This window comes from Triturus cristatus, chromosome 11, assembly GCF_964204655.1.
Source record: "Triturus cristatus chromosome 11, aTriCri1.1, whole genome shotgun sequence".
NCBI classification, from domain to species: domain Eukaryota; kingdom Metazoa; phylum Chordata; class Amphibia; order Caudata; family Salamandridae; genus Triturus; species Triturus cristatus.
The window spans coordinates 264,789,688-264,812,857 of record NC_140594.1 but is presented as its reverse complement, the minus strand read 5'-3'; the positions used below and the strand labels follow the sequence as shown (position 1 = coordinate 264,812,857).

At 43.1% G+C, this 23,170-nt stretch overlaps 1 protein-coding gene across 3 annotated transcripts in view; it reads left to right on the top strand.

Annotated features, from left to right (window-relative positions):
• The window catches only part of TTC28 (tetratricopeptide repeat domain 28), a 1,841,724-nt gene that overhangs the window by 1,076,712 nt on the left and 741,842 nt on the right, over positions 1-23,170 (top strand). For all 3 annotated transcript variants that reach the window (XM_085636419.1, XM_085636418.1, XM_085636420.1), the window contains one exon: positions 13,947-14,077. In XM_085636419.1, the coding sequence (XP_085492545.1) occupies positions 13,947-14,077 (131 nt within the window). The remainder of the gene's footprint in view (positions 1-13,946; positions 14,078-23,170) is intronic.

Sequence of the window (23,170 nt, the reverse complement as noted above, 5' to 3'; positions counted from 1 at the left end):
TGCTATTGCGCTGAATATGTGATGTTTTTGCATGCATTTACAACGCATGCCATAACAACGTGGTCGTTACAACGACCGCGTTGATATTTCGCATACCGTTTCAACGCTAGTCGTAACAACGACTTGCGTTAGGGGGCGCTGGATGTTGGAATAGAATAATTTACTATTCCAACTCCAGTCTGTGCGGACACTAGGGAAGGTGTTGGATTTTAAATCCAACACCTTCTGCCCCCCAACGCAAGTCGTTGTTCGGACGTGCGTTGTAACGGTCTGCGAAATAACAACGCGGTCGTTGTAATGACCGCGTTGTTATGCATGCGTGGTAAATGCTGTTTACCTATTGTGCTACCTTTTGTGCCCGTTGTGTCTACTGACCATTAACTCTGATACCACCCTGTGTTTCCCTACTCCCTGCCTGCAATGCTGCCGGGTACTTCTGACTTTCTGGGGTGGTTTCTCATTGCTCCTACCTTAGCATAAGAGGAGTTTGTGTTGCCAGGCCTGCTGGAGATTCACTTGTTGAGAAATTCTTGCAGTGGCCCACATCATATGGTTCTGGATGAATCCAATTGTACTTTGTAAATGTTCTAACCAATTAAGACACACCTAATACTTCCACTGTATAGATCATCTACTTGTAGTTTTATTTCACTTCAGTCTGAGGAGTTTACGCAGTGTTAGTGTAAGCAGTTACAGGGACCACACATTTTAGGGCGAACGCTACCTCATTGGATAGCTTTTGTCTTGGCAGTCATGATCTCCAGAATACAGTATTGTAATAGTATCTGTGCATGGTATATGTGCAAGTCTCCCATCTAAAGCTATCAGCAAACTCCAGAAAGTCCAACACTATGCCTCTCTCCTTCTCCTCAGACTTAAAAACTTTGACTACATCATTTCAGCTCTAGCGACATCCAATCTAACAAAGACTAGCAAAAAAAATCAATGATATGGTGAACCGAATGATCCACATAAAAAACGTGGGTGATTAGGGAATCACCCCAATATATCAGTGCTATTATGCTCATTGAAGCTGACAAATGCAACAAACTGGCATTTCTGCTCACAAAATAAACCACAAGCTGCTAAATGTGTTCATGAAGCCCTACTTGCGCCAAGCAACAGGCACCCACAACCGTTGCAACATTTTATATATGCGCCTCCCGGCCCTACCAATAACAGACTACAACCAAGGGAAGGGAAAGGAAGATCATATAAGGTATGCAAATACCGTAATGAACCCTGGTACCCTCTGCTGCGGCCCTAAACTAAACAATGAAGGTAGACGCCTGTCTGCCCCCATATTGGTGGCCCACGGGATATGAACCTGCAAAGAGGCAACTGAATTGTGCCTCTCTCAGTCTGCCCCTGTGATCCTAGCAAGGTAAGGGAGAATCACCAATGCCATACGTTCAGAACTGAATTCCTTCACAAGTCCTACCTGTCAATTCGTCCATTGGCCATTTATTAGCACATTTTGTACACCAACAGCATGTCCAACTAGCTAATCTGTGAAGCCTGAAAGCCCGCTTAGAATTACAACACGTGTCAAGAAGCCCGAATTTCACTCTAACAAACATCGATACATCTTTGTTTTATTGCCGCTGCGTTGTTAAGCACAGACACGTTCTCAACCTGGACTGTTCAGGTTATACAAGCATTACACACTGAACTTTTTAACTAATTTGACTTTTCAGTAATTGCTAGGCCTCTTGTTCCTCCTGCACGTTTCTTCTCCAGTATCAAAGCAAGCGCCAAGACACCCTGGGCTAATCGAGCCCTTTGCAAACTATATTAGCATACCCTAACATTTTTAAACCTCATCATCGCTCTGCTAATATATCATGTTTTTTTTCATTAAAATGTACTTTGATTGTTATGATTCTAAAAAATTGAAACAAAAAATACTAGTAAATTTGGTTACATTTTTAAAAACTCTAAATTTGTTATGCTAAGTGGAAATAAATTAAACTGTATCAGTGCCTCGTCATGAAATCCGGAACGAGCCTCAGTCGTTATATACAGATAACCTGCTCTTTCCTATTTACACACTTTTATGCACCTTGATTTTAGTCATAATTTTCAGATTTTGTTTTTTAGTGCTTTGCAATTTAAAGTTTGTACATTTTACCATGTTATAATTTTAAGTAATTGATCATGAATAAATACATGAAATGAAATGAAAGATGTAGGATCCATATCTGCTTGGACTGGCCTTTATCAGTTCAATTCATCTGGTTGCTGAACTGTACTCTCTGTGTTTCATTGGGTAAAAGGAAACTTTTTTTGCTCAGCAGTAATGCCTATAAAGTACGGCAACACATGAGTGTTGGGTCAATTATTTGATGTCTAGGAGGCTCTTAAGTTTAAGTGTAGTCACAATTCACTACTTTTTTTAATTTTGTTTATTGTATTTTCATATAGTATTTAGATATGTTTTCAATCAGACAACATCATGATCTTTAACTTAAAACCATGGTCAAATAACCAAAAAAATGAAGATTAGATTGGTCCAGTGTTCTAAAATGTTTGAAAATGCAACTGCAAATTAATCATATTAAATGATTTAGTGGCCCACTTCATCCTTCCATATCTGCCAAGTAATTCTTTCCAGGTCTGCCTTCTCCATTGATTACTTGTGGATGCTCACTGCATTCATTGCCAGGCGACACTTTAATTTCTTCTATGACTACCCGCTTCATTCTTCCATGGCTGCCCACTTCATTACTTTTACGATTGCCCGCACCATTCGTCCAAAGATGCCAACTTCCAGCCACTCACTTCATTGCTTCCCAGCCTACCCACTTCATTCCTTCCCAGCCTACCCACTTCATTCCTTCCCATCCTACCTACTTCATTCCTTCCCAGCCTACCCACTTCATTCCTTCTCATCCTACCTACTTCATTCCATCCCAGCCTACCCACTTCATTCCTTTCCATACTACCTACTTCATTCCTTCCCATCCTACCTACTTCATTCCTTCCCAGCCTACCCACTTCATTCCTTCCACCCTACCCACTTCATTCCTTCCCATACTACCTACCTCATTCCTTCCCAGCCTACCCACTACATTCCTTCCCATCCTACCTACTTCATTCCTTCCCAGCCTACCCACTTCATTCCTTCCCATCCTACCTACTTCATTCCTTCCCAGCCTACCCACTACATTCCTTCCCATCCTACCTACTTCATTCCTTCCCAGCCTACCCACTTCATTCCTTTCAGCCTACCCACGTCATTCCTTCCATGGCTGTTTTCCTCATTCCTTCTAGGATTGCCCACAACAAACCCTGCTATTTGTAAACTGCAATGGACCTTCCAACTACATAAAAGTAGAGTTAATTCCCTCTTATCAGAGACACAATATCCTGAAGACCACAATTACATTTAGGAATAGAATTGGTGTAACATTAGATGTGTTATTCAGTTATACTCTATTGACTCCATCACATGTTGATTAAGGAATGGAGTACAATAAGCCCTGAGTCCCCAGAACATGCTGCTTATCCTGAGAGGAATAAGTGGGATCATCTGTGCATGATATGAGCCAGAAGTACTCAGTGTCTAGCAAACTAAATGCAATAAACACTTCATAGGTGAGCCACGTCGCTCACAGCGGTGTGAAGCTGTTGATCCTATGTTAAGGAATATGTGGACAAGGCTCTAACTGTGGTTAGTTGTTAGCAGCATTTTGTAATAAAATAGTATTTTTTTATGTGCCACCTGTGCCCTCATTTTTACCGTTTTGTTCTGCAATATGACTGATATTTCACAGCTGGGTGATGCTCTTTTGAGTGACCTTGGAAGACTGGTATTTAATTTTTTGAGCTCTGGGTTACATGCAAATCTTGGTGTTTGTTGCTTAGCGCATGAAGATGATCATTGGAGACATTGGTCATATATTGTTTTAAAACATCAAAGCAAGTTACAGGCTTGAAACCAAATGCAGCTGTTCACACATCTGTATTCTGATTGCTTTTATGTAGAACCTCTCATTTCTCTATTTTGCTAGAAACCAAGCACTGTAAAACCCTTCGTAGCCATATATCCTACTAATTCATTTCCTCTGCTTTCTCTACAATGTAGGGTTGGCAGCAACAATGAACATTGCTTAAAGATCACCCTGTCTTACCCTGCTACCAGCTCCTTTTTGTATTTTATTTTTCAGTTCAATGCCAGAGTTCCATTTGTCATGACCATTGTATTATTTATTGTTTCGTTTAGTCATTAAAATAAATTAAAACTCACACTGAAGCCTAATCCATTAAAACAGCCATACAATACAAATGATTGAAGCAATCAAAGTAACAATCACATTTCTTATAACATAAATCACGTATTCAAAGTAGCAATAAAAATCATTTCTCAGACTGGAGCCGAAATGAATCAATTTATAACAGCTTGTAATATAGAGATATACAGAAAGGTGACTGCACAGCGTGCAATCATAAGGCATCAAGCCTTCGGGTTTGGTGCATTGTAGTCTTATGCGCAAGGGGTGCATTATAACTTCCTTCACGACCAACTGGACATGTGGGTCCTTATTGTCAATTCACAGTCTTGAGGTCTGGAAAATATGCAGCGGCGGCCGGCTCAAGTAAGCACGGTGTGGCAGAGCAGGGCCCGGCAGGAGGGTAAGCCGACGGACGACAGAATAGGTATAATTAATTAAATAAATAATACCTAATCTGTTGTCTGTTGGCTTCCCCCATGCCGGGCCCTGCCCCACTCCACCTCACTAACTTGAGCCGGCCACTGCTGAAAATATGCCTCACATTTCTTGCATTAGGAGCTGGCTTCATAAACAATAACACATCATCATTTGCAGGACAAATGAGGAGGAATAAGAAAAGACAGCATTAGCAGAAGGATAAAGCCACTTCCCCGCCCTCCTACCTTAGAGCAGTTTGTCTGATAAGGACACTTGTTGATAAGGACATTTCTTCTTCATAAGGTGTTATTTCGAGACACTTGCTTCTCAACCCCCAGCAAGGTCTTCACCTCAAAATATTTAGCCCCCCTTACTATTCTAGGTATTATTATCCAATGAAACATGTGTAAGGATTGGTATCTGTATTTAAGCCATATACTTTCTGACCATTTGAGTGTTCTCCACAATTCCCTCACAATAATTAGAATTTATAATGATTTACTATGGGACAGCCATGGAATAGAGGAACCATCTTAATTTTCATTAGTTAATATAATTGACCGCTCAAAACGTTATACCGCATTCAAAGTGGTGCAATAGCTTGCCCATCTGTAATCCAATCAAATTGCCTTCACAGCCAAGTTTTGATGATTTCTTGGAAGACTCCTGGGGATACCCTTCGTAGAATGCATTTCCAGCATTAATTAAATTGTGAGATTGGGTAAAACCCTGAAGTTGATCTCTGAACAAGGCTGATAATAGAGCTTCATGAGTACAGGACCCCACTGCTCCCTTTTCATGGTGCCCATCAACTAAATTACAACTATTAAATTCAGATCAGAAGAATCTTTATTCAACTTTATTTGGTCATAAAAGAGAATACAAATCACAGTAATAGCACAGTACGATTAAGTTAACCACGATAAAAATACCTGTGGGTATCATAAAATGCGCTTTCAAAAAAAGAAAATAACAGTAATCAAGAGCACGCATAAAGTAGAAGTTATCCTGGTTATAATATTTCGTATACCGTGTCACATTAATAATCCTAAAATTTCAAAATGATAAAATTCTAATAATAAGACCGCTAGTAAATAACATTATACTAAAAATAAAATAATTGTGCCTACATATTCAGTGAGTTTCTAGTTCTTAATGCAGATTTTAAAAAGGAGCTGATCCATAAACATATTCCGGGGGAATCAATAATTGCAAGTGAAACAAAGCTTCTAACACCTGTGATACCCTATATTATAGGTTTAAGAAAGCATCTCCGTAAAAAATTTAAAAAACTACATAAAAACATCAAGTGCAGCAACTATTGTTCAAATGATTTATCACATGGGCAAGGCAGAGCTGAAACACCGACCAACTAGTGTCTCTGTTAAAACACAGAAGCCTGTGAGGTGAGGTTTGATCCTTGATCAAGACGGGTGACGATTGCACCCGGTGATTGGAGGATTAGTACAAAGTGAGGTTGTATCGTTTTTCCAACCTTGATTAATTTCTTTCACACTATATTTATAATAGAGTGAATGTTGTATGCAGTAGCTTTGTTTGACTTATACAGGTCTTGAAGAAAGCCGTGGGGAATACCCCTGGATGGCTGAAACATGTCGACCTATAAATAGCAGTCACTTTGTATTACTGCTAGAGTTTTTTCTGCACGGTTTTTTTATTAGGTGTGAGGAGTGTCGTATCATTCATAGTAGTTTGTCTCTCCACACAACCTTTTTAAATTTCTCTCACACATATATATTTTCTCTGCACTGCACCACATAGGATTTTCTGATTATGGACATTAGTATATCTTTTTCTTTCTCTATGTGAGGTCCCGTTTCCACATTTAATTTGAGCAATTGAGCTTGCCATCGAGGTAGTCCTTATGATCAAGGGACAGACCTCTCAGTCTGGGCGGATGACCAAATGATAATATTGATCACTAGAGCTTGATTGACAAGAATTCATGCTCTGCTCCGAGAGTTAGATTGATGGAAATCCATGCTCTGCTCTTAATTCATATGTGATATTTTTTGTAAACATACACGTTTATCTTTTTGTGCGTCCTTTTGTTGACCCCCAGTTCTCTTTTTGTGTATGTAAAACACAGAAGCCGCCATATCGTTCAGCTCTGAAACAAAATAAGTCATCTCTCCTAGTGTATAAGATTTAATGATAAATATTAGGCTCCACTGATGCTAAAGATCTATAATAGACCTACAATGAACTATGGATAATTCTGTTCTCAATTTTACCTCCTCACTATACTTCCGAAAATCAGATTTAACCTTAAATGTGTCCTTTTTGTTAATGCTTCTGGGTTCTGTAAACAGAGAGGATAGTCCCAAAGCATCAAAAGGTTTAGAGATCTAGTTCAGCCACGGGATTGAAGACCCCTTATCCAGGATGATACAATCCGAAATGATATTCCTGCAGAGTAATGCATCTGGGTTCACCCACATGCAAACCCGCAGCCATAAGGGGGCCAGATGAACCTGATGAGCAATACATCCTTGATTTAATTCTGAGTGGATAATACAACTAGAGGTGGACAACAGAAGGTACAAAAACCTAAGACAAATTGGGGTTTCCTCAGCTTGAAGGAGAGAGTGCTGTGAAAACCCCATATCCCTGTCCTGTATGTGGCAGAAGTAACACATTGGGTATTATCTATTTTCAAAAGAGGGGACTTTGTCCCTTGATCTTGAGAGACTGCAGATAGCTCCTGCAGATCTGCTGAGTTGAAGGCAAGAACTATTTAGCTGTGAGTGCCAAGACCCAGAGGAACTAGAAATTACTCCTCGATAGCTAAAATAGCTAACACTAGTAAGCGGTCGGCCTTTAATAGTGAGTCTGGGTAAACTGGTTTTACCAGGCCTGCATGCCATGGTTTGTGATTTTCCATAGTTGCTCTCTATGTCAAGACTGCACATAAAGGAGGCGAAGCGATCAACCAGCAACCTCAGAGCGTTGGGAGTGCAGGCTTTGAGGACCATGTCGTCTGCATAGGGCAGCGCAGGCACCTGTGTTTCGGAGATTCTAGGAGTATCTACCAGATTTGAGGTCAAGTAGCGACACAAGCCTTTAATGTAAAGAGTAAAAAGCAGTGAAGCCTGGATACACCCTTGGTGCACTGCCCACTTTTAAGAAAATCCGGGTGACACTTAAAGCCCAAAAGTACTCTTGCTGCTAAATCTGCATGCACAGAGTGAAAGAATTTCACTTAGGAAAAGTTCCATCCCTAAATCCAGCAACATCAACCACAGCTTGGTTTTAGTCACTGAGTCAAATTCTGTGGACAGGCCCATAAAGGCCAGGTACAGTGGGCAATGCTTGACATGAGTATATTTACATACTATCAAACTTAAAGTAAGGCATTGCTCCACCCTATCCAAGCCTGAACTGAAACCAAATTGGAAGGGGGAAAGGATGTCGTTGTCTTGGACCCATATAACGAGGCAGTTAGAAACCACTCTCCCTATGATTTTAACTGCAATGTCGGTGAGTGAATTGGGTTGATAGCGTATTGGAGATGAACCATCTCTATTTTTAAATATTTGGACAATAGAGGATAAAGTCCAAGAATGAGGGATGCTTGAATTTAGGAAGCTATAGAAAGCATTAGTGATCAGGGGTCCCCATAGATCTAAACTACCTTTTATCAGGTCAATTAGAACCCCGTCTGGGCCTGGTGCTTTCCCGCCCGAGCGCCAAGTATTGGTGAGTCTGCTTCCGTCAGAGATAGAAAAAAGAGTGGCGAATACTGCAATCTATTCTGAAGAGTATTAACCAAATCCAGATTCTCCTCAATGTGATATATGGTGGTAAATTGTGAGACCCAGTCAGATCCTAAGATATTACTCTGCTAATTCGTACTGGGGTGACAGCATGGCTCCTCGCAAGTGTAGAACTAGTTGAGTTTGCAACTTGACTGGGTGTGGTGTCTGGCACAACTACATTGAGTGTTGAGGTTAAGTCTGGGGGTGTGAAATCAAAAGTTTAGGCTTGGAGCCATCCTCCTCTCTATTAGGATTATCCCTGTGTTGAGAACACTCACGGCACGCTCTAGCCCTAGCATGCGATCAATGTCTCCGATGGGAGGAGTAGACATGGAACCTCAATTGCCAGTTTTCTTCTTGCCCATGTTGTCTCAAATCTATTAAGCCTGTCAAAAATTAGTACATCCACCGAAGCCCATTGAATCAAACCCAAATGGTTGACTGAATCAAACATAGGAAGGACCTCTACCAGAGGAGCTAGCCAGCAGAAACAATAAAAGTAAACAAGCGGAGCCTTCTGCTCTTTATAAAACAAGCCAAGACCCTTCGTGTAGTAAGGGAGTGCAAGGATTCAGTGCTTGCATTGTTTGTGGCAGATATGGACATAAGAAAGTCACTTGGTTGACCACTATACACGATACTCGACAAAGTCACCTGGTAAAAGAGGAAAAGAAGAATTAAAACCTCCTACCGGGGGGAGGAGCCAAGATGGCGACCGGGACGGCAGCGTAGGCTCCCGGCTCCGTGAACCTCCGCACCCCGCACAGATATCCTGCACGAGATCCTTAGCCTGCGCTATCTACCCGTGTTGGTGAACGCGAGCGGCAACCGGCCGTGTGACCCCGAAGTTTCTGGCAGCGGTACCGCCGGAGAAATGTCCGTCTGAAGTTTGCGGCCTGTGCAGCCCTGGAGCCGGGACCTCGAGTGGACGCCGTGGCCGGGCGGCAGTGCAACAACAGCGGCCGTTGGTGACTGGGTGGGGTCGGACTGCCGGAGTGGTGCGAATGTCGGACTGCGCTTCGCCGTGGTCGCTCCTCCCACTCAGCGTAGCTGAACGAGTGCGTGCCCGAGGTGGCAACTCCAAGACTCTCCGGTGATTGTTTCAGCCTTCGCCGGTGAGCTGCCCGGACGCCGCCCGTAACTTGCCCCGATTCTTGCGGGCTGCTCCCGGATTTTCGCGGGCGCTGGTCCGTGGTGGGGACGACTGTGGCCCGTGACCACACACCGGACACCTTGTTTGCCTGCCCTCGGGACCCTGTTACCAGTGCCATGGAACCCGAGGCGCTTGTGTCTGAGTCCCGGTCCCGATCTGGGATGGACCTACCCAGCGGCCATTTTGGTATGCCAGAGTCCACCATCCTGTACACTGGGTTGCAGCAGGATTGGGAGGGTGCGACTCTGAGGAGCGTAGCGGAGCGAGCGCCGGGAGCTGTACTGGGGTACGGTGACCTTCTCAAGGCTCTCGGTGCCCTTCATTCCACCTTGATTCACGGCGCCTGGGTGTTGGGGAGCAAGCTCGATGGAGTGACATTAGCGTCGGAACAGTTGCCGCCTGCCTATTCCCAGGTACACTGGGACTTCTCACACCGCGCACGGGGGGACAGTGTCGTGGCCGCCCCTGTGAATAGTGCACGCCTGGACTCTCCGGACAGTATATTAACGTGCGATCAGCCGGCTGTGGATCTGGTCTGTTCCGGAGGTTTCGGACCTGAGTGGGGGGTGGTGGCCTTGTCCCGTGCGCGGCCTCCGACGACCCAGGCACCATCCAAGCAACGGTCGCCCGCCCTGGCTGATTCCGCCTTCCTGGGCCTGGTGTGCAGTGTAAATCCTGGCTCGGCACTGGGAAAGACGATCCTCCATAGAGCTGACTGTGTCGATCTTCAGAGCCCTCTACCCTACCTGTGTGTGTCGCTTCCTGAGTTTTATTGGACACTTCTCTCCCTGGTAACATTGGACATGGCACTGGGACGAGGGGTATGCATGGGTGGGTTTGCAAAGAGTGGCCAAGGAGGAGGCTGACCCTTCAGAGGTGGTCACCTACTAGGCGGGCGGGCTCGGGAGTTGTGTGCTCACACGCCATAACTGTTAGTGTACCAAGTACGTAATGCTTCTTACTCCTTTTTGACAGGGTCGATTTTGTGTTCTTTATTGTATGCTTTATGGGACAACGTATGGTGCGGGAGGGAGAAGCCGGGGGCGTGTTTTGTAGGCCCTCCTCCAGTTTATTAATACTCTCTCTACCCCCCCGTCTGGTGGGGGCTCTTTTTCCCACTTTTCTTCTCTGTTTCTTCTATATTTCGGGTCTGGTTCCGGGGCGACAGGCACACTGCTGGGGGGAGGGGCCGTACTCATCTGCAGAGGTGCAGGGTGGGGGGTTGGGGGGGGGGGGATTCTTTAGTCTTTCACCTCCTTTTTCTATGGCCTCTTTTTCTTCTCTTATTCTTCCCTGTCTTTTTCTGGGATCAGTATGATAGAATTCCTTTGTTGTTAATCACTGCTGTTTCCGGAGTGCCATAATTTCCGTGGAGCTCTGGGTCTTGGGGCAGGGGGTTGCAGGCGCAAATGGCCGTGTCCTTTCTCCACATCCTGAACTTCCTGTTTCAAGCGCCATTGCTAAGATAGACTGCTGTATATTGTTGACGTTCATCGCTCTGCCTGCCATTTTTCGCTGCTGGGAAACTGTTTGGCACCTGATCCTTCCATCCTTTTCTATTATAAAATGTAAACCTTTATTATCCTGGTCTCTTACTTGGGCTGTTCAGAGATTGAGAGTATGCTAGCGACGAGATTTTGCTCCCCGAGGTACTGACTGTGATAGCCCTGCTTTCTGTTATTCTGACTGTTTAGCGGCCGGCCCCGGGGGTTGTAGGCCCATATGTGTAATTGATTAAACTGTCAATAAAGGTTTAAAAAAAAAAAAAAAAAAAAATAACCTCCTACCGGTAGGCTGAAACTTGATGAAGCGAAAAACGTAGAAGCTCCAATGAATTCCCTTGATGGAGACAAGGCCACCTCACTGAGGATGAAGAGACAAGAAAGACCAGTAGCACACCAAAAGATAACACCACGCATGCACTCGCCAACAGAGCCAAGAGGGCGACCCAGCCCACCATCCTCCGGTCTCTCACACTGCGGGAGTCTGTATGCGCTTTATAGCGCGTTGTTCCCGTGATGATAGACCCTAGCACTGCTGTCTGGGGACATAGTCCCACCCCAGAACAAGCTCAAAGTTCACCAAAATGTGGGCAAAGTGACGGCTAAAAGCAACCCCCGCTGCAGGAGTCTATAGGCGCTATATGCAGGTAGTTCTTGTTACACCAGGCCCCGGCACTGCTGTCTGGGGGACGTAATCCTACCCCAGAAAAAGCTCAACGTTTACCAAAATGCGGGTGAAGGGACGGCTTGAAAACAACCCATGCTGCAGGAGTCTGTAGGCACTTTATAGCTTGTCGTTCTTGTGACACCAGGCCCCCGCACTGCTTTCTGGGGGACTTAGACCAACCCCAGACCAAGCTCAAAGTTCATCAAAATGCGGGCAAAGTGACAACTGGAAAACAACCTGCACTGCGGGAGTCCGTAGGCACTTTATCATGCATTGTTCTTGTGACACCAACCTCCGCACAACTGTCTGGGGTATACGGGCCCAGCCCAAGCCAAGCCCAAGCTTCACCAAAATGCGGGCGAAGTAAGTGCTGAAAAACAGCCTGCGCTGTGGCAGTCCATAGGCACTTTATAGCACGCTGTTCTTGTGACACCAGACCCTGCACTGCTTAAAGTTCACCAAAATGCAGGCCAAGTGGCAGCTGGAAAACAACAAAATTGTCAGATTGGGTAAAACCCTGAAGTTGACCTCTGAACAAGGCTGCTAATAGATCTTCATGAGTATGGAGCCTCACTCCTCCCTTTTCATGGTGCCAATCAACAAAATTATATTTATTAAGCTGTGTAGTAATAGCACATATTATTTACAGTGCAGTGAATAGAAGAGGAGGAGTGTGAAGCAGTATATAAAAGCAAGTTCTGTTTTTTTTACTATTGTTATAGCAGTCAAGGAATAAACTGATGTCAGGTAACTGTTAATGTCCTGGAAAATCTATCTTTGCTTTTGTGAGTGTCCTGAGGGAATCGAAGTAGCTCGCTCTTTACACCACTTGAAACTTATGAATCTCCTTTGGTTGCTTGTCCAAAACTATTAGCTTATGTTTTTCAAAACTTATCAACACTATTGTATCAGTACAGTTACTCTGAACGTCATGCCAGATTTCATTCGATGCTACTAACCGTATAGACACAAAAAGCACGGCAGGGAAGTGATGCATGCGCACTCTAGAGACATCTCCTCTTAGCAATAGGATCGTCTTATTCAAATCTTCAAGAAAGATGTTAGATGAGATGGACGCCAGAAGACCTCCATGCCTTAATTTCCAGCCAATTGCAATCTGTGTACCAATCTGGTCCTCTGTCTCATATCTTATAACAGCCTTAGTTGCTTTATAAATCTGTGTCAGAATACCAGTTATAGCTTCACTGATTCCTTTAGCTTTGACGAAGGTCCGCATAATACATAAATGCATTGAATCAAACGCCTGGAGGAGCTCAATAAATTTAGCTTAAATGTCAGTGCTCTTTAAGATTACATATTTATTGAGGGTCAACTGAAGGGAATAAGATTGTTCAATAATGTGATGTGCATACCTTCCCTAAAACTGCCTTCAAGTATTTCAATAATATTATCTTCTTCAATCACCCCTATCGATGTAGAAGTTTCATATATCCATGTAACAAGACAATTGAGTGATAAGTAGCAGGGGCAGCCTGTTCTCACATTTTGTGTACTGAAATGGTTATGGTTAGATTCTAGGGGGTGTTGCCAGGTCTTTTGGTCATCTCAGATTCCAGTTTGGTAATGGCTTCTTCTGTGGTTCCCTATCCCTCAGGGACAAATTATGATCTTACAGCTCATACAGATAATACTATTACAGTTGAGGCTTGCACAATCTAGTCTGCACCACCATTTTGATTTATTCATATGATATTGTCAGCACACTGCCCACATTGGATCACACTGAGACTATGGAGTGATTTGTGGGAGTGTTGACCAAACTTTTTCTAATTCTGGTCTTTGCCCTATTTGATTTGAACATGGTTTTGGTTTTACCATCTATTAAGTCCATACCCATATTTAGCAAGATCATAGGCCCACTTCTCCAGGGATCATGTAAATTACTTATAGAGATACCTTTGCAGATCTTGTATCCAATTCTCTTGACTCCCTCAACTTTGATTTTTCGCTGTCAGATTCTCCTCCCTCTGAGACCTTCTTTTCAGTTTCAGTTCCCTCCGTCACATTTGAAATATTTAGATAAAATCTTTAAAAACCCAAAAATGTATAAATTGAAGAGACCGTTAAGTGTTGAATAATGTGAAGTCTGGTTTATTTGTATAAGTGACTGTTTCATAACAGTAATACGCTATTAAAAAGACTGACAGTCGACTCTGCTTGCGTTTCATCCAGGTGACCAGACGGGTGAATGCAGAGCCCATGGGAATTTAGGCTCAGCATTCTTCTCCAAAGGAAACTATCGGGAGGCTCTCACCAACCACAGACATCAGCTGGTGCTCGCCATGAAACTTAAGGAGAGAGAGGTAGGAGGTTTATTAAACATATGCACATAGGGCAGATGGTTCCTGTAGCCCTGTCTGTCCTCTCCCTACTCACAGCTGTGGTGCTTCATCATCTGAGGCATAGAGCCGACTATATCCCTGAGCATGTTTTTCTCCATCAAGAAATTTCATTTAAAGGAAATAATACCAAACTGTGAATATATTGCTAACATACTGCTACTACTGCTGGACACATTAGGAAACATCAGATTTTGTGATAGAAATATAAAAATACTGTATGGGTTTGTAATCTGTGATGAGGTACTATGTGATCACATGGAGTATAGTATGTATGTGGTGGTACTTTCCTCTGTCTGCCTTAATTCCTGGCCTTTGATAGTATGTCTACAAGTACTTGTAGTGTGTCTACAAGTCCTACAGTAACCATTATACAGGGTGCATGGCTTGCCCAATGCTTCTTTTATTGCACTGCATTGCATGTGGCTATGTGGCCAGTGAGTCATGGCTTGAATGTGGAAATGTTTGATCCATTATCAGTTTGCACTATTCGTTTTATCCCTGTGGGTCTTACACTAGGTAGTGCTATGGTTGATGAAGAGACTTATATCACTCACTGCTTCCTACAGTTGAGTGTTCCTGTGATATATATATATATATATATATATATATATATATATATATATATATATATATATATATATATATATATATATATATATATATTATGATATTGTCTGCTATGGTAAATAAATATAGTGCAAAGCAGAGGCCGGACTCCTTCTGTGCACTTTACATTAATAGTGTGCAATGAAAACCGTTGTCAGTCAATTACTATGGTACGCTTGGGGGTGTAATATTAGAGATATATTTCATTTTAACATGTGATGGGATGAGAGAAGGCTTTGTAATTGTAAACTGCAATTAAGTTTTATTTTTGGAATATCCTACCTGCTTAGATTTTCCTTTTTGTGAAACTGAGAATCTCTTATAACAAACTTTAAGTGCACTTTTCCCTAAGGCATTCTGAGAAGTGCATAGACAGAATCATTTTGGTTAAAAAATTGGAAAGCAGCTCTCAGATGATATAATCCAGAAATGTATAAACCAACTTCACCAAATGATGTTTCCGCCAGTGGCCAAAAATTTGCCATTTTTTCTCAAGCTTTTGTCTCGTGTTTTTTTACTCTCTAAAAACCACTTTGCAGAAGAGTTCTCGTCAGAAATATATATTTTTAAAGGGTATGACTGTTTTCAGCACAGGTTCCTTGTGAGATTTCATACTTTCGTTTTTTTAAATGTGACAGTATACCTGGGAAATGGTAATTCGTAGACTCCCATGCACTTCCTCCTCCTTGTCCGCCCTTGCTGTTTGTCATAAGAGAGGCCATTCTGCAGGGATACGTTTTGTGGACATGTGCATGAACACATATACCTTTTTTTTCCTCCATGTGGAAAAGTATTTTTATCTCCTTTCCACAACAACCTCATAAAATATGGAGGTCTATGTAGGGAATTTCTATGCATTTTCTTATTGGGAATGACCATGCAAACGTTTGTGTATACACACAAATACACAAAGATCGCAGTTTGCAGGCGTTCCGAACATTTTATGTTGCCACCTCCTCCTAATTCTCCGCTGACCTCTTTCCCAAGGTCAAACTGTGGAAGATTTTTTTTTCTCCCTGTTGTAGGGAGATTTTGCAATTTGATATACCAACAAATCTTGATACTCTAAATCGGGATTTGAAAAATTAAACTTTTCCCCACCAGAGTGACTCTAAAATGTGACAAACGCTTTATGATTCACAACTTGTGTTAACTTGACATATTTATTAATATAGCACATATGAAGCACTGTATTATGGAACATTATATAGTGACAAACCAGTTAATCAATCCTTCTAAATTCTTGTGGATGACTAGACGCGTGTATATAGCACTCCAATTAAAGCTAACTATTCAAGAAGGCGCCTGCCACATTGATAAGAGAGAGGAATTTGCGGCAGATAAAGACTCAACGGTAACAAACAGTATGACAATTGCTGGCATCGTAAGTATGATGAAGTCATTAATGGTGCACACCCATAGCTATAATGCATGACAACTTAATTTAATCAGCGGAAGAGCGGTGGGGTTGGCTGGGGGGTGGGGACGTGCTGGGATTGCCTAATATATTTGGATGGGAAGATCAAATTACATAACATCTAGATGATAAACAGCTTTACAAACTGTCACCTTCGTGTGTGAACTAATCACTAATACATGGTTCCAACGGAGTAGCGTACTATCTATCCACAAAGTGCTTCAGTGCCTAGTCAAGGGTAGTAGTACGTTACAATTACAAAATAGTCCCTGACGGGGAAGATTCCCACAGAAAATAATGAATATAAGCCTGAAATCAGTGCTATATTAAAGCTGTTCAGCTGGACAGAAAACGTAATAATGTATCAAATCACATAAAACACAAGAATAAAGTGGGACACAATCCTGCGTCCAACCCAACATATATAACAAAGACACAAATGAACAGAAGAAGGCACAGGCAGGAGAAAAAATGCTTGTAACTTGTATAAAGAAATGCAACTAGCAAACAATATGTAGAGACACCGTTACACATCAGTAATTAATTCAATTGCGTTTACAGTGCATATAAGGTCGACGACGTTTCGATCCCGTAGAAACAATATTGGGATCATCATCAGGACGTAAAAATTACATGCTGGAGGGAATTTTAGCCAAGCGTAATAGCAGGGGGCAAGCAATGAGGCAATTGTGAAAATGCCAGGAAGGGATTACTGCGGTCGCACGGAGGTACGTTAGATCACTCGAGCGTCTTGGAGCATAGCAAAGGAGGTAGGGTGGGATTGGGGCAATTCCCAATTGAGGGTACTGGTATGGAGAGGCGCAGTAACCTAATTACACGAATAGCGGCAACCAATCCAATTTGGAAATATATGAAAGGTGCTGTGAGTCACGCAACAATGATGCAACTACTCCTGAGCCGGTACAATGACCTGTGTGTCCTTCGGTATTCCGGTGTGCGCCCGGATCAAGGGTAGTAAGCACTATATAAACACCCCTATCACACCACGCCATAATTACAATGGCAGTACTGACTTACGGATCCTTAGAGTCAAGACAGAGATGCAAAAGTCAAAGACCAATCAGGAATGGCTGTTTATTGGCCATCTTGCAGCTTGGATGAGTTTTTGGCCAACAGTGTCTAATGTGGATGACAATGTTGGTGAAACCGAGCTCTGTGTAAAAGGCCCGCTCTGCATGCACCAGCCATTGTTGTGTGTCTGACGGACAGACTACAGCACACTTGCTTGCCTGGGCTCAGAGCCGGTGTTTCACACATTTGTCACTCTTTAGCGCTTGTCAAGGGATTGCAGACCATTTCTGGTAATTAATCATAGCTGTGTCGTACATCATTGTCATGACAGTCTGCCAGCTTGGACTTGGATCCCAAAAGCTATTGTTCATTGGCCACCACACTTATGCGACCTCTCAGAATAAACCCAAAATCCTCCTGTGGGCCGTAAATTTTAGTTCTGTACTTGGAAAGCAGAGGCTCACTCTAACTTTGAAAACCATCATTCGCTTGCAAAATGCGCCAACTCTTTCTAGTTGTTTTTGTAAAGAATTCTCGGCACAATAAAACACATGTTATGTTGATGTGAAATGACTATTTAAAACGAAATGAGAAGTTGGACTGCCGAGAACCGAAAAACAACTGTTTAGATATAGAGCAACAATTCTGAGAAGGCCTCATGGACAATGCAGCGCGTTGAACTTTCCATATTAGATGTGGGGGCTGAGGTTACTCGGAAATTGTGTGAGATGTTCCCATTTGTTTAAAAAAAAATACAACAATGTTCAAGGATGCAGTGTGCCGTCCAATGTCATCTGCAGCCTTTACATAAATCTTTGCAATTAATTATCCAGGAGTTTTTATAATGCTGCGCGTCATTTGGGCCACTGCAGAGCGCAGGCGCAGCAAGAGAAAAAACATGCAAAGTTCAAATTAATTCAAGTCACATGGCTAGGGTGATCCTATATCTGGTATTTTTCGGTCGCTCTATGCACACGTTGGACTTAGTTGAATTACTTTGCTGGGGTGTCCTGAACTAAACGTAGCCGGCTTCCGCGATGTTTCAAATTATTTAGCGGCCAAATTATGGCTTCCCTTCCCCTCCTGTGTGAGCTGGTACTTTGGAGGGTGGGTTTGATTGACAGAATGCGGTGATGTCATGGAGTGTTGGTGTGTGAGTGCAGGAGAAAGGATGCCCGTGATGTACAGCTGAATGCAGGATGGAGGCCTGGCCAGAGCTATTGAAGCTGAGCCTGTAGGTGGGGCCTAGCCTGAATAAAGAATGAATTCCCTCCTCCCTGTGTAGATCCTGTCTCATCTAGGTTAGTAGAGTAGCCTCTTTCCAGCCTCAGCAAATTCCCTAGGTGACATAAGAGTGGAGTGTGCCACCCTACCATCCTCAACTCCTTGTGGTTCCCTCATCTCCCAACCAACGTAGCCTTGGTATTGTACATCGATTTCTCCCCCTAGCATTACAGAGAGAAAAGATTGGTACGCATCAGTGAGTTCACAACTTAACTACTCAAAAAAGCAAATACTTCAGTTCCAAAGCTTTGTGATTGATGATGAAGAAGCTGCTGATTTTTAGATCTGCTTTTTCTTAACTGGTATACCATGCTTCTATTTTTAATATTTTACCTGCCCACAGAACCATATTTAGGATAAATTGAGATAACGATGGCAAATATCTTCTCCATTTTAGTTTTGTTTTCTTGGATAGATGAAGTCAGACCCAGTTTTAGCCACATTCGAAGAGGGACAGAATTAATTTAGACCCTTCAGCAACAGCAATCGCCAAGTGGCAAAATGGAGTCGGACGCTGCGTCAGTTGCATTCAACGGCACGTGATAGAGGCATTCGGACCCTGTATGAGCGGCGTTCATAAAGTCACAGAAGCGAGTCCCACTGTATTTGCTTTGGTTGCTAAGTAACAGTATTGAATTCGGCCCTACATTTGCAGGAGTCCCAAGCAGTGGTATAGCGAGGATGCCATGGGCCCTAATGCGAGCAAGGAAACTGGCCCTCCATCAGCGAGCGTGATAGTGAAAAACAAGCATTAATTGGGGTAAAATGGGCCCCATTCCCCACAGCACCTGCTGCACTATTGATGTTGCATTATGGACCCTGTATCAGCATTATATTCCAAGCTATTGGCATGCTTTGGCCTGGTCAGCCTGTTTCTGACGCAACATGTGCCTTACAAAAATGAATGTGTCCTCATGTAATGCAACTGAACTGGTGCCATGTAAAACGCTCTGATACCCGATTCGGGTCAAGTTTGCGCTATATAAAACTCTGTAAAATAAAAATAAAACATGCCTTTACCAAAACCTGTTAGCAGGGCGCGATACTGAGTAGGGGCTTGTAGCTCTTAGCATCATTTTGTGCCCTACTTTTAAAGGTTTTGATATAAAGCAATGTTGGGTTTTAATTGACAACTTCACAACCAGGGGCGTAAGTACCAGTGGTGCAGCAGGTGCAGTGACACCGGGGCCAGAGGACTGAGGGACCTCTGAGCCCTAATTGTTGCTGTATTTTACATTTCAAACAGTGGCCAGGGAAGCCATTTCCCTCCTTACAGAAGTGTCCATGACACACTGGCCATGCCATTGCCCACAGCATAAAACGCTTGACCTAGATTGGTAAACAAAAAGAAACCTTCATTCTGGCCTAGCAGTACATTGGTTAAACTTTCACTTGTGTTACAGGTTCCCAACATGCCTTTCTGGTCCCACTTTCACCGCCATTCATCCTGAAGTCGATGAGGGGTTTCTCTTACGTTTTGGAGTAATACTTTCGACAAGGAACTCTCTGCCTTTCCTCTTACATTCTTTTGGATTCTAGGGTATTCAACTTAATCATGACACCCTAATTTATTGTACATCTGGGAACCCAATTAAGAGTTATTGACTACTAGCCACAACGTTTGTGATACCAGAGACTGTTCTGTGTAACCTAGCGAAATTCATTTGGCGCTTCCTGATGACATCATTTCGACCACAGAATTTCCTGAGTGCACAAAATTGTTTTAGTTGGCGGCTTCTGCAGACATTTTTATAACGCACGGCATTTTCTGTGGCTGCAGTAATTCTGGCTTTTTTAAGAGCAATGATGGAATTGTTTTACTTGCTGCGGCCCAGGTTAGTGCATTAGGAAGCAAAACAGTGATTTCATTGAGAAACTAAATATGGAGGGGATTAGTGCCTTCTAGGCCTTTTGTAATATACATTAGACACAGTTTTTGGCATCACCACGCGCACAGCATGGCTTCAAGATGTATACAGCGGCGTAACAAAACTTGAGGCGCCCCCCCTGTAAAAAACATGCAGGGGGGACCCCCATGCTCCGGACCCAGTCCAGAGCCCTCAGGCCAGGGGCCTGCCAGTGCCGGACGGTGCCCCGGGAGTTCGGGGGCCCCCACACTGTGGGGGCTGCAGGGGCTTTTGTTACGCCATTGGCAGGGGCGTAACACAGGCCCCCGCATCCCCCGCAGTGCGGGGGGGGGGTCCATAAGCTCCAGCGGGCCCCCTGAGCACAATGCTCCAGCCTGGGAGCTCTTGATTGAGCTCCGAGGGGGCCCCTCCACATACCTTGCAGGGGGGGCCCCTCAAGTTTCATTACGCCACTGGCCATTGGACGTATAGTTGGCTAAGAGTTTGTCTTCTCAACAACATGTCCATATTTTCTTACCAATCTACATCTAAACCATGCAGAAGAACTTAAATTTGCCGCATTCACATACCTTCATATTGGAACCATCTAATAGATTGAAGATGGCTCGAAGCACAACACTGAGCTGAAGCTGAGTTAGGGCCGACTATAGACCCCGACAAAAATGAAACAGATAACATCCTTCAGCACACACATCCATGCACATAACGCCGAGTACAGGTGCATACTAGGATCCAGCTGACCACTGTTCAATACAATCCACCACTAAACATTTCACTGGTCTGTCAAAACCTCACCAGGCTGCATCCAACTTAACTCACCTCTATACAATATCAAACACAACCAAACACGTGCCGAACAGATCTCTTTTGAGTCAGGACAAGAAAAACGTCGGATCTTTAAAAGGTGCACACATGCAGCAAGCATTAAATGACAATGCAGATGGTAGTAAAGCTCTGTACAAATGAATGTACCATAACATAGCCCAAGTTTTAAACTTTCATGCTAGACCTTATGGATCAACCTATTGCTGACTGCACAACAAGCAACAATGAAGTTGTGTTCATTTGTAAAAACCTACATTTAGGGTAGGGATTTAATCTAATCGGCCCCTGCAAAGTGCCAGTTTTAGAATAAAATGGTAAAATGTCTACTACGACTACTAGCAGTAGTAGTGGTAGTAGTATCAATCATAGGCATAGTAGTATAATTACTATGTCTACTACGACTACTAGCAGTAGTAGTGGTAGTAGTAGTATAATTACTATTACTATCACAATCATTTGTAATACAGTGCATGCTACTACATATTTGTAGGACTGTACATATGAAAGGTTTCCCTATTGCACAATTCAGTGACAGTCTATCCACTTTACAAGGATGAAAGATTGCGTTGACGCCGTCAGAATCCAAACGGATGGCTTGCGGTCTTTACACTGACACCCACAGCGAGCGCAGAATTCAACATGTTTGTGAGTCCCAAACTCCCTTGGCCTATTTAATTTCATCTGTGGAAAGTAGTCCATCATTTTGTATCATTTTGGAGACAGAATGTTTTTCCTTTTGCAGTGCTAAAAAAGAAATGGTAGTAAGTGTGTTAAATTTCAACTGTGTGCACTACCAAATGCAGTGGGTACTCTTCGAACCAGTCCGTACTGCTCAACCATTGCCCAGCTGTTTCCAGACAATGTCCCAGAGTCTGGACTAACCAACTACAGTCCTATGGTCTGGCCTAATGTAGGACTAACTACAAGCAGTTTCAAATTATTGTACCATGCATAGCTCACAGGTCCTATTCTATAGGTCAAGAAGATGCATAAATCCATCTTTGGATGACGAGTAGGCTTGTCAATTGCAGAACTTTATTGAATGTCTGAAAACTTCCCAGACCGGCATTTATATGAATCATGCCTGAATTAATTCAAATTAAAGTCTAGACTCTGAAAAATATGGCACAGGTTACAACACTGTTCAATTGACTCCAAGAACTGGATGAAACACTAAAACCAAGAAAAAGAATCATGTAGATAATAATAGACTTAGATTTCTTTTGCATCTCAATATAGACAATATTGCTAAGAATGTTAACTTGTAATTGATAGTTGTCAGAAAGTTGTTTATTATTTAGTTGGAGCTATCCCTATCAAGCTAAGAAACATTCTCTGGTTAGATCACAACACAGCTCTAAGTGAATCTTTGCTCCACTCCTTGTAGCCATGACACAAAGCTTGCAAATTTACTAGGGAAATATGTGCTGTGTCAGGCAGTACCAAACAGCATTACAGTTAACATGGCAAAGCTGGCTGCTGTAGCTGGGTAGGGTTCCATGATGCTAGATAGTCTCATGCTAATGACCCGCTGAAGACTTCTTTATTGCAAAAAAAGCTCTGAGCAGGACAAATCTGAAAATGTTGCTTGCTGTGCGTGCACCCTCAGGTAACTCGCAGTCTGGCAAAGGTCGAAAAAATGACCAGGTCCTACAATGTTCCTATAACTGGGAAAGTATGCCCTACAGCCCTGAAGTTCCTCAAGGTAGGATTTCAGGCACAAGTTCTCTCCACAGCCAGAGCTCTCTGAGAGTCCAGTCCCAAGTGGCATTTTCAGAGCATGGATTCCTTATACCTTTTATGTACTGTAGCAGCAACAGGAGGCCAAACTATTTTACCTTTATAGGACAGGTCCTGTGCCTGGGTGCCAGCAGGCGTCCATCTTTTTTCCACAATGGTCAAGTAGAATCTTTTTCTTCCAGACGTTTCTTTCCAAGTCTAGGAAAGTCCTGAGGTGGCGGCGGCGAGGCTCCATTCTTATCCTATGTGCAAACCAGTAATTGGAGACTTATGTACATCTAA